Source organism: Neopsephotus bourkii, unplaced genomic scaffold, assembly GCF_033783945.1.
Source record: "Neopsephotus bourkii isolate Nb327-2 ecotype Australia unplaced genomic scaffold, CSIRO-AGI_Nbou_v1 NB_620, whole genome shotgun sequence".
NCBI lineage: Eukaryota > Metazoa > Chordata > Aves > Psittaciformes > Psittacidae > Neopsephotus > Neopsephotus bourkii.
Window position 1 is genome coordinate 2308970 of NW_026901120.1, and position 11493 is coordinate 2320462.

The 11493-nt window shown below is 39.0% G+C and overlaps 1 protein-coding gene across 5 annotated transcripts; it reads right to left on the reverse strand.

The window, feature by feature from the left end:
• Positions 1–63: 63 nt before the first annotated feature.
• CLK4 (CDC like kinase 4) lies at positions 64–11072 on the reverse strand. 5 transcript variants are annotated; one of them, XM_061352093.1, is made up of 14 exons: positions 10924–11072; positions 8850–8909; positions 8035–8192; positions 6828–7053; positions 5573–5663; positions 5111–5177; positions 3570–3686; positions 3311–3477; positions 3099–3193; positions 1989–2118; positions 1579–1661; positions 1033–1112; positions 495–582; positions 64–411 (listed from the first exon to the last, which is right to left on the reverse strand). In XM_061352093.1, the coding sequence occupies exons 2-14, from the start codon at positions 8901–8903 to the stop codon at positions 274–276; spliced, it is 1494 nt and encodes a 497-aa protein (XP_061208077.1). In that variant the 5' UTR covers positions 8904–8909; positions 10924–11072; the 3' UTR covers positions 64–273. The 5 variants fall into 5 exon arrangements, with proteins under 5 accessions (XP_061208077.1, XP_061208078.1, XP_061208079.1 ...); XM_061352094.1 differs by having other exon boundaries at positions 10911–11046; XM_061352095.1 differs by lacking the exon at positions 8850–8909 and having other exon boundaries at positions 10924–11068.
• Positions 11073–11493: the final 421 nt, after the last annotated feature.

The following is an 11493-nucleotide window of genomic DNA, read 5'->3' on the forward strand; positions in this document are numbered from 1 at the left end:
AGTCAGATGTTTAACAAACCCCATCCACAAAGGGAGAGGGGTTACAGCTTCAGAGAGAAAAGCTTTTAAAAATGAAAATCACTTTTATTTTTCACTTACCCATAAGACTACAACTGCTCAACAAGGTAAACATAACAGTTATACAAAACATATGGCATTATTTACAGACTTAACTGTACAAAATAATTTAACGCTTACAAAAGTTTCATGCAACCTCTGTTGACTGACACAGTCTAGGAAATCTCCTTGAAGAAGCATAAAAGATCTTTGCATTTACTTATTTAATGGTTCGAAAAAAGGATGCTGCAAAGCTTCATCAAGAGTAATTCTTTTGGCTGGATCGTATTCCAGCATCCTGCGAACAAGGTCGAAGAGTCTTTGATGATCTGTGTCTTGGCAATGCATAAATTCCTGGAAGAAAATAAAAGTGTGTATTTTAAAGAGATCTTTCACAACCATCAATCTAATGAAGTAATTAAAGTGTTTTCTCCTACCTTTAAAGGCTTACAGCGTCTCCGAACGTAGCGCCCTGCAGAGCTGTGTTCATCCCAGTCCAACTGGTCATGGTGGAAATAATGCTTCCTGCAGAACAAGGGAAGTAATGTTAAGATAATGTGAGTGCACTAAGCGAAGGCAGATGCTTTTCTCAGAAGTTCTGAAACACCATGGAAGTTTTCCTGCACACCCCTTTGCATTTGGTACCTAACATGTCTTTATTTATTCAGAGCTGTTGTTTTTATCTTACCATTGTCACGTTATTTAGAAAACAAGAGATGATACTTTGAGGTGTTCTACTGAACATTCCGAAGTATCTTTAAAGAGCAGCACTTAAGACTAAAACCAGAAGAGAGGACTACTATCAACTATTTAATTCACCTAAATCTGACCAATTTCTTGCAACAGACTAAGAGGTAAAAAGAAGCCAGGAAGCCTCTTTGTTGATCTTTAGAATCATATAGCTAACAACGAAAACTTAAAAGATTTCTCTTTGAATAATAAAGTATTAGGAAACCTACTTCTCTAATAACTTACCTGGATTTCTTGATCATGTGAGTTGGCAGAGGCCCTAGTATTCTTTCCATCATAGCCAAGTGCTCTTTACTATCATGTGTCTGTGTGGAAAAAGCAATAAACGCATTTAACATGTTTCTACTCTCAGGTAACAAGTCATCTAAAAGTAAGTTGTTCGCCAGAATACTGTCACAGGATCTTTATACATTAAATTATTACAAATAGATTATGCAACGCATCTTGTTATACAGCACATTCTAGGACATCCCCTGAACAACAGAGTTCATAAACCAAGTTCTGTATGAGTCTTTACTCTTAATTCCAGCATTATCTTCAGACTTTATGCAGGCTTTATCATCCAGAAAGCCACAACAGATCGTCTTAAATAGTCTGAAGGATATATCCAAGACATTACATCTTCATATATGCCTGCTGTCTTTACAATCTTATCTATATAATCCTTTAAAAGCGTGCAAGGTTATGCCTTTTACAGTAACAGTTAAGTACATGCCATTAAACACTCAAAATAAGCAGTCTAACAGAAAAACATTCAGTTTACGCACATACCTGGAACACTGTAAATCCCAGGTAATATTCAATTAGAATGCAACCAATACTCCAAACATCACAAGGCTGTGACCATCCCAGCGCTGCAAAACAGGCAAAGTTTAGGTTTTACTGTTTAATACATTCTCAAAACCTGTAATCCACAAAGCATATGCCCTGTTTCCATGCATTTACTGATGCCTATTTCCCCCCCCTCTCCATACCTCTCCCCAAACCTTGGTGGGAGGAAGTGGGTAAAGGAACATGTCTGGAGTTCTGTTTTGAGTTTTTACTGTTTACTCTCAAGAATTCCAACATCACCATCCATGAGAGATGACTGAATTACCAGAACCATGAGCAACTACTCCAGCTTATGGGGTAAACAGATCTGAATAAACTGTAACTGAGAAGATTAAAAAGTCTCTACTGACCTAAAATAACCTCAGGAGCTCTGTAATGTCTTGTGGACACTAATGTACTGTGATGTTCATCATCAAAAGTTGCACTTCCAAAATCAACGACTTTGATGTCTGTGTTCTTCAAAGTGCGTTCATCTCGCTTCTGCAAGAAAAATCAAAATGCTGTATTTAAAAGCATGCTTAGCCAAAAGCTGATCATCACATTATCTTTAAGATTCCAATTATCGTTAAATGCTAAAAATTAAACCTATGTAGGAAAACACTCCTTCAAAATACATCGGTTCCTTTTCAGCTCAAGCTGCAAGGAGGAGGAGCTGGTAACAAAGTGATTTAATCTGAATACTTCAAACAGGTGAGTAAAAACCTTTCCCCAAGTAACTCCTTTCCTCTGTTGTTAACCCCCAAGTTAACTTCAGTTAGCTGTTCTTTCTGTCCTGCTTTTTTCTGTCCATTAATGGGTACTCTCATTTATATAATTTTAGCTCTAAAATAAGAAAATAAAATCAAGCCTTATGCAGACTAGAGGCAATGAAGTCCATGCTGCTTTTCTGAGTTTTTATACTTCAAAATAAGAGCAACATGAATAATTCCTGCCAGTGCTCAAAACGATCTGTGCAGACAAGTTCTCACCCTAACGCTGTGTCTTTGTGTTTCTTAGACTTACAAGACACTGGTCCGAGCAGTCCTATTTGGGGCCTGTGCCAACCATAACACTACCCAACAGTAAGTATCACATATTGATGACAAACAGAGAATTCAGCTTAGCTGTTAAGTCAAGGACTGCAAAACTGACAGGAACTTCAGCCTCCAGGGTAATCACATAGAAAGGAAGATCTGACATCAAATGGCTTAAGACATATGAAGGAAATAAACCTGGCTAAATTCAAAGCCATCAACACAATGCTCCCTATGAATGCCAGACCTTCATTAAACAGCAAAGAACTTAACTATAGTGACCAGATGAAGAGCAGAAAGACAGTACATCTCAAAGAGCACAAAAACCCCCAAACTGCAGGAAAACAAACTCCATCACTCAACATTTCTACACATATATTTTAGAGAAGTTCAGATGAAGACAGAAGTAGCCCAATTCAAGTTGGGGCAAACAAAGAACAAACTTACCATTTTGGCATTGTACTTCACTATGTAATCAGACTCCACAAACAAGATGTTCTCAGGTTTTAGATCTGTATGAGTTAGTTTATTATGGTGTAAAACTACAAGGAAAAAAGAACAGTATTCCAAAATTAATACATCATTTCCTAAAGGAAAACAAACAAATAAAAAAAAAAAACAACCCAAATATATTTGGTAGAGTTCTGAGTCTTACTTACAGTTAATAGACTGGCAAATCTGATAAGCCATATTTCTGATGTCATTAATATGAAATGGCAGAAAGCTGTTTTCCTTAATAAAGTCGTAAGTACTAAGTCCCAGTAGCTCAAATACAATACAAACATGGCCATGGTGATCAAACCATTCCAACATTTGGACGCAGCGGCTTAAAAAGTATAATAAAAAGAAAACTCAGTTCATGAAATAATTATCTTCTACAAATCCTCAGCATGCTGAGTATTCCAATTTCATACTTACAAAGTGCTGCTTGGATCCATGGTGTTCAAGTGTTCCAACACCTGTATTTCTGAACGGGCTGCCTCTCGGTATCTACCGACATTTTTCACAATTTTAACTGCTACGTGCATTCCTCTCCTTCAAAAGAAAGGAAAGCATCACAAACAATTACTGTTAAATACCTACAACCCAGGAAGACTAAAGGTCAGAGAGAATTAGGAGTTGGATCAGGGGAACTTAACTGAAGCACACTGCACTCAACTAAAATTGCTTTTACAAAGAAATGTAGTATCAATCTTTCCTTTGTCAAATACTGATAGTAAATGCCACATTAACTATATAGTCCTCTTATCTTAAGAGAGAAAAAACGGGAGGAATCCAGCTACAAGATTACTTATGAATGTATCAAAGTTCTCATCTGAGGTAAGTACTGAGAAAATGTGAGAATTTTTTTCCTGCAACTTGCACAACTTGTTCTGGCTCTTTTCCAGTGCTCCTATGGAACCAGGGAAACTGAATCAATTCTGAAGTTGAGATTCTGAGTATTTTGTACCAGTGAAAACTAACCTGCACTCAGTGCAACATTCAAACAAAAAGGCTATTACTTAAATGGAACACAGATATACATAGTTCATTCTATTCAATTCACTCTCAATCTTTAAATGTCTCTGTAGAGCTATTTAGATTCTAATGACTTGAGAGCACTGTCTGTCCTTACAACAGATCTCAAGCTCCTGAACACTTAACTTGTGAAATGACAGACCGACCAACCAAAGGCAGAGGGGAAAAAACCCACTAGAACCATGTCACAGAACTGCAGATATATAACATATGGCTAAAACAATGAGTTTTACTAACTATTTAAAAATTCTAGCACGTACAGAAGTGGAAATAAAGTAATTTTCTTCTCCTCCACCAAACATGCCATCAGATGGAAATAACCACTCCCTCAACAAATGACTGGATACTACACTACTGTGCATTCAGAAAAACTTCAAAGGATAATTTTTACTATAGGGACTGAGGAAAGAAATTTACAGCTCAACGAATTCCAAGCAACTGCTTTCAAGAAAGTGCCATCACTAAGAACCAAAAATACTTCTGCAGCATCTCACTGCAAAATCTTCTAAAGGTCAGTCTCCCAAATCAATTCTAAACTCTTTATATACCCTCACATTCCCTAGTTATGGCAACTGCACTTGCAGAACTAACAGGAAAACATGAAGCAAAACATAGTTTTCCCTCTTCAAAAAGAGCAGATGACATCTTAGTAATTAGCAGTTTGCATCACGTGGTTACACAGTTTGGGGGGAGGGAGCAAGTATTGTTATAAGCCTTACAAAGAGCAACAGAAGAAACAAAAAGCATTTACAGTATTGGAAGCGACGATTGAAGAGCCTTAAAAAAAGCTCCCAGAAACAGAATAACTTCCTTCTAAATATACTGCAACACTTCATTTGAATTGCAACTTTCCTTCAAAGAAAACATCTCTGAGCCTTAATTTCTGAACTAAGAAGCATCTTTTGTTATGAGATCCCCATATAGAGATAACCAACACTTACATATCATGATCTATACACTCCACTACTTTTCCAAAAGCTCCTTCTCCTAAAGTCGCAACAATTTCATCTACAAAGAACAAACACAAGTTAGAATTATAAAATTACTTCAATAACAATGAACATTATTAATGTAGATTAAAAAATGTGCCATTACAAAAGGATAATTACTTTAAATCTCAGCATCTGAATGCATTATCTTAGTGGAACAGGTGTCATGAAAACAGTTAGCAAAAAAAAATATCTATCTCTTGTTCTAATCTCAAGATTCGTTTACTAATTGGAACTTTTTGAACACAGTATTTAAATTCTATAGAAAAGAAGATATGCAAAAAAACAAAAAAGCACAAAAAAAACAGAACAAAAGAGCAATGAAGATTTCTTTAGCCCCCCTCCTCTGACATACTATACTAAACAGATTTTTTGCTGAAAAGTTTTTTAAAAGTGTTGAAAAATATTCTATACATCTTGCTCTTAGAACGTCTCCACTTTCACAGATCAGGTGACCCTCCTCATCATCCTCTACACTCCTGGATCTTTTCCTTCGGTGACTCTTCTGGAAACGGCACCAAGATCGTCCAGCCAATCAATATATCAGAGTGAATTCAGGTCAGAATACGCAATTCATTCAGCGGGGAGATATTCAGGCATTCAGTTACACACCAGGCCACGAACAGTTGGCAGGAGCAATTTCAAATTCAGTCCCCAGAAATTCACAGGGCACAGTTTATGTTACAGAAGAAAAACATGGCAAGGAACAGATTTTCAGATAAATACTTAAAGTGATAAAAGCAACAGAAAAAAACAACACAATTTTGTTTTTCAAACAGTGGCTTAATTGAAGACAGATTAAGACTGCAACATCGCTATTACTAATACTCTGCTAGCAAATAGCAAAAAAACAGCATTTATTTACATATCTAAGCTTACAGTCAGGTGAAATGTTTCTATTAGTAGAACATACACTTAATGTAATCTAAATATAAAAAACTAGGAAGTAATTTTACTTCCCTCATGTTTTGAGAGAATAAAAATTACTTTGAAGTCCTTAATTTGCATTGTATAATCCAACACAGTTTGCTGTTTGTATTGCAGAAATGGGACAAAAAACCACCTGGAGCTGAAGATGTATCCCTGGGCAACACGTCAATAATGAGAAATTCAGAGAGCATGCCTTCAAAGAAGGCATGCTGCAAACTTATCCCATCTTCAGTAAAACATTAGCGGCCACTGGCCAGGAACATGGCTTATCAAAGTTAGCTGGAATCAGGTGTAGAATTGTTCTTATCAATTTACCAGACATGCACCTTTCACACTTCCAATTAAGCTAACATTAAAAAGGCATGTCACTTCAATTACTTTTAGTAATAGGATGGATGACACCTCAGTCTACCAGACATAATTCACTGTGCTCTAAACCTCGAAAGTTGACAATTGTATTTTGAAATAGGATAGTTACCTGTCTTCAACTCTGAAACAGCATTTTTCAGATCAATCCCAGTGTATAACTAGTACTGATGATAATCCCACCCCCCAACCCAACACTGATTCAAAACTCTCAACTAAGAACATACTCATGTTCTCGCAAACGGACTCAACTACGCATTCCTTTTAAGTAACATTTCTTAAAATAATGTGATCAGGAACTGTAGTTCTAGCACTCACTTAAGAAGTCTATTACCGCTAATTCATTAATAATAAAGTTAAAAATTACTCATACCGAATGCGATTGGTGACTGGAGCAATGATGTCTCTTATGCTTCCTTTTATGACTACTTTTCCTGCTCCGACCAGAGGATTTGCTATAGTGATGATGGTGACTCTTTTCATAGTCTCTGTGATAATGCCTGTGGTCATATACTTCACAGAAGTCATTTCTGTATTCCTCAACATATCTCCGGTCATGATGGTCTCTTTCATTTATGGCTCTATCGTCCAAATAATGACTGAAAATATATTTTAAGTGAATGTTCTCCACTTCCAAAACTTGAGGTTCCAACAAGATAAGTGACTTGAGCCAAGTTACAGAGTTAAATAGTATCTGTCTTTACACCAAAAATGTTTTCTAATTGACTCCCTCCCCAAAAATCGTGAAGCTTTTGATGTTACTTTATTAGGAGTCTAACAACATTGTCTCAAATACACAGCAGCCATCCACATGAACAATATATAATGTCCACAGTATATAATGTTTGCACAGTAAGCAAGGAACTTGAACTCCAACAGAAGCAACACTTTCTAAAATGTACTAAGGAACTCTGTTACAATCTCCAAAGTCATAGCATAAAACACTTGTTGTACAGCAATAATCTCCTTCTATGCTTTCAAAGTGTTAAAACCTGGAGACTGGAAGAAACAGAACTGTTCTGAGTGCTCTGGAGTAAACATAAAAAAACCTGAGTATCTGGAACAAGGATATTCTGCACAGAAAAATAACCTTTAAGAAAGCCACTGAGGCAAAGAGCTCTTAAAAGAATTCAATGGAATCTTATAAATGAAAAAAACACAACAGGAAAACGCATCTTTCCAGTGAAAGCAGTATGGGAGAAAAAAGCAAACCACCTCCAAATTAGTAAGCAAAACTTGTACTTACCATTGTATTAAATGATTAAACAAACCTTATCTCCCTTTTGTTCACATTAAGTAAATGAACAGGCACAGTTTTTACTTGAAATTTAATACTGGATATATTCAATATCGATATCTGACAGCAGTGAAACAAACTAGGAACATTTACTTGGTTTATTAAAGAGTATCTATTCAATGATTCAGGTACTGTGGTAACAAAACCAACTATCTCTTGTCTTAAGTGAACCAAACATTAAGGATCTGCCAACTCTGGGCACTCAAAAAACTCTTATATTGAAAGCATATTTATTTTAGGTACAATAAGAAACATTAGTGCTACTCAATCCAGAGTCTTATACCTTTCTGAAATGTGATTTGGTTTATAGTGCTTGCTTTCTCGTCCACTGCTCTGGGACCTTTTCCTGCGCTTCCGGCTGCTGCTGTGTTTCCTCTGATCCCAGCTCTTTCTGTCCTCCCATTCGGGACAATGGGATTGTTTTGAATGCCGCATCTGCCACTGGAAAAAACATACCAAGAAAACCACACAAAAACCAAAATATTAAACTGGTATTTGCAAATGCAAGTAGAGTACATTAACTGTACTATACAGTACATAAACTATAGTAGTTGGATTAAATATGACAGATCTATAAAGAATCATTTCCTCAAATAAGTCTTTTTCCTCAGCTTCCCCCATGTATGATTTTGGTTTGGTGAGTAGACGTAGTATTCCTAACACTGACACACTGTTACGAAACTCAAAAGCAAGATTAAATAGGCCAACTCATCTTCACTTAATAGCTTCAAACATGTCATTAAAGCCTGTTTTAAATAAACGCCCAAATGACTAAATAGAATCACTTCCTTCACCTTCTGCTGGAGAGACCTTACTCTTCAAACATCCTCTCCAACAACACCTGGATTCATATGATGCTGTACCTAAGTTACTACCTGGAAGTATGTACAATCAGTCTAAAAACTTCTCTCAGAAATCTGTTTACAGATCACTGTTAAACAGACACTTTTTAAAGTTCTAGCAACAGTCAGAGTAACTCTGTTATATTAACACAGAACCTGGAGTACTGTGAGCTAAGCCATGATTTTTGAACCCTGCTAACACGCAAGTACGTGGGTGTTTTACAATTCAGCTGATTCACTAAAGACAAAAACCCACCAGCTTCTGTTGCTGGATGCTATATGCAGGAATTCTCTGTTCAAACAGGTACATGCACAACTGAAAAGAAAAAAAAAGTAAGTAAATACAGAGCTGTAAAATTAAGAGTATAACAAAACCAACCATTTTTTGTTACTCTTCTTTGGCAGGAGTTTTTGAAAGTAAGAATAAGCTTACATATCTGTTTCAGTATATTCTTTAGAATGAACTAACACAAGTAAAGGTTTCTACAGTCACTGGACACTGTAATTGGGGATTTTTTAGTGCTACCTTTGTTTCTAAATTACTTTTCTTATTGTGTAAACTTATGCAGAACTACTGGTTTCCTCTATTACCAACTAAAGGAATTACAATGGAAACCTTCAGAACATATTAACGGCAAGGCTGTTCTGAAAAAGAGGTAGGAAACTTACTTACACTTCTGTAATACCTGTGACAGGCTGGTAGTTAAAAAAAAGATCATGAGACACCTGCACCAATGTTTTTTACATAAATCTGTTTTTAAACTAGAAATATAATGCAAACAAAGTGGCAAACTGTGAAAAAATAGGTAACTGGTACACCCCTCAGGTGAGTCACAATGTAGGTCTTAAAAAAAATTTATTCCCTTATAATACATTAAGAAGAAATAAAAATCATACATTTAATAAAATAAAAAACAAAAATCAAATGCGAGACAAAAATGCCTGAAGGAGGAAGACAAAATTAAAACCCATTAGTGTTTCATTTATATTCCTATATTTCTTCTTTTCTTATACAGCTCCAAAGCCATTTTGTCCTCGCACTCAGCTCCCCACACGCACTCAGTATAGGTAAGTTGAGGATTTTACTTATGATTGCCTTTTTTCCTTCAGGATTTGGCTGAAGGCAGGCTGCACTAAGGCTCTAAAATGGACAAATACCTAAATTAAATCATCAAAGTGTTCTTCATAAGAGAGCTTGGGGGTGGAAAGATGGACATCTGACACAGAAAACCAGAACTAGGTTTAGTTGAAGACTAACTTCACGACACTCAAATGTACAGAGAATTAGTGGAATAAAGATGGAAGTTGCAAATTCTGTCCCTAAAGGAGCCAACAAAATGCAAATGAGGGCGAAACTGTTAAACTGGTCTGTGCAAAACCAAAGTCGTCACATTTTAAAGTAGGAGCCACCTTAAAATTGTTTTATTATTATGCACTTCCTGTGAATTTATGCACCGAAGACTTATGTAATACTGGCAGCGAACATAGACATATGCATTCCTACAGCATACGGTCCTAATCAATATCACAGGCCGTTTTCTCTCCCACATTTTGCCACGAGGCTTCTCAGTTAAGAGCCGCGGACCCTTTGTAAAAGATCCATACGTAAAGCCCCTCAGGAAGGCCACAAAAGCCCTACCATAACCTGCTTCCACAGCAATTTCTAGATGCCTCTGGTAGAAAACTTGGCAGGCTGTACGAATCGGAGGAACTCAAAAGGTTTTATTCCTCCGAGATGATCAAAGTCCACCCGGCCAGGCCGATCTAAGCGTCTGGGGTACAGACGCACAGGCCCTACAGAAGACATAAACCACCCCAACCCACGGTCGTCGATGTGGAAGTGGACTTCGTGGCCGTGGATTGGGGTAACGGGCGTCTTCTACCGGCCTCGAGAGGCCCTTGGTGCCGTGGGGGGGTGGAGGAAAGGCCTCGTCTCCGCCGCCATCTAGGCAGGCTCTAGACGCCTCTGTGTAGGCCGCGCTGCATAACTGACCCGCACAGCCCCCACCCCGACCGTGCCCAACGCAGCTCTGCCCGCGCCAAGCCCCCTCCACGCCTCCCCAGAGGCCCCCTCCGCCACAGGAGACCTCATCGGGGGCTTGCCCCGGGAATCCTTACCCCATCGTAACACCTCCTCCATCAACCCCTTACTCAGGGCTCTACGCTTATGGTCCCCAGGCCGCAGAGACAACGCAAGCGGCCTCCCCTCACCAACCCTCTACAACCCCTCCGCTTTCCCGCTGCTTAGCCCCCCCCCGGAAACGGAGAAAAAGAGAGGAAAACGTTAGATGCAGAAAGCCATAGGGAGAAGATTCAGCTCCACCACTTACAGCTGACACAAACGCGAGGGACCGAGCCCCGTGTCCGCCCTGCGCGCACAAACAAAATGGCGGCCGCGCCCGACCGCCGAGAAACTGCTTCCTCCTCGTCTCCCTCGCTCGGGCTGCTTCGGTGCGACGTGACGCCAGACGCAGAGAACGTCAGGCTGACGTAGGACAAAGGCCGCCCCCTAGCGGGGCTGTAGGGGGAGGAGCGGAGCGGTTGGGGTTGTCATGGCGGCCGCTCTGAGGAAATCAGAGCAGAGGCGTGGGCCTGGTCTTGGGCTGTTGGTTTCGCCGCGCCCCTCTCCGAGGCAGCCCCAGGTAAACTGTGGCAGTGTATGGCGAGAAGGCAAATTCATGCAGGGGATCAGGTTCAGAGGCTACCACAGGCTTGCAGGGCAGCCCTCCTGTGGTGCTGAGCAGCACCAAGAGTGTGGAGCACACCTCTAATTAATTCCTCTTCATAAACTCACCAAACGTTTTGTTTAAACGGTTTGGTGCCCGGGTTTGTTCCACTGTTAGGCCTTGCTTTGTGCTTACAATGTTAAGATATCTCACAGGTTAAGGCCCCAGTGAGGC

Bases quoted from the DNA above. Each gene is read 5' to 3' on its own strand.
- CLK4 (XM_061352093.1), bottom strand. From the start codon at position 8,903: ATGTACCTGTTTGAACAGAGAATTCCTGCATATAGCATCCAGCAACAG. The intron at 7,054-8,034 runs GTATAAGACTCT...ATATATTTTCAG, and splicing joins CCAAATCACATTTCAGAAAG to TCATTATTTGGACGATAGAG. The intron at 3,194-3,310 runs GTAAGTAAGACT...TTTTCCTTGTAG, and splicing joins GATTTGCCAGTCTATTAACT to TTTTACACCATAATAAACTA.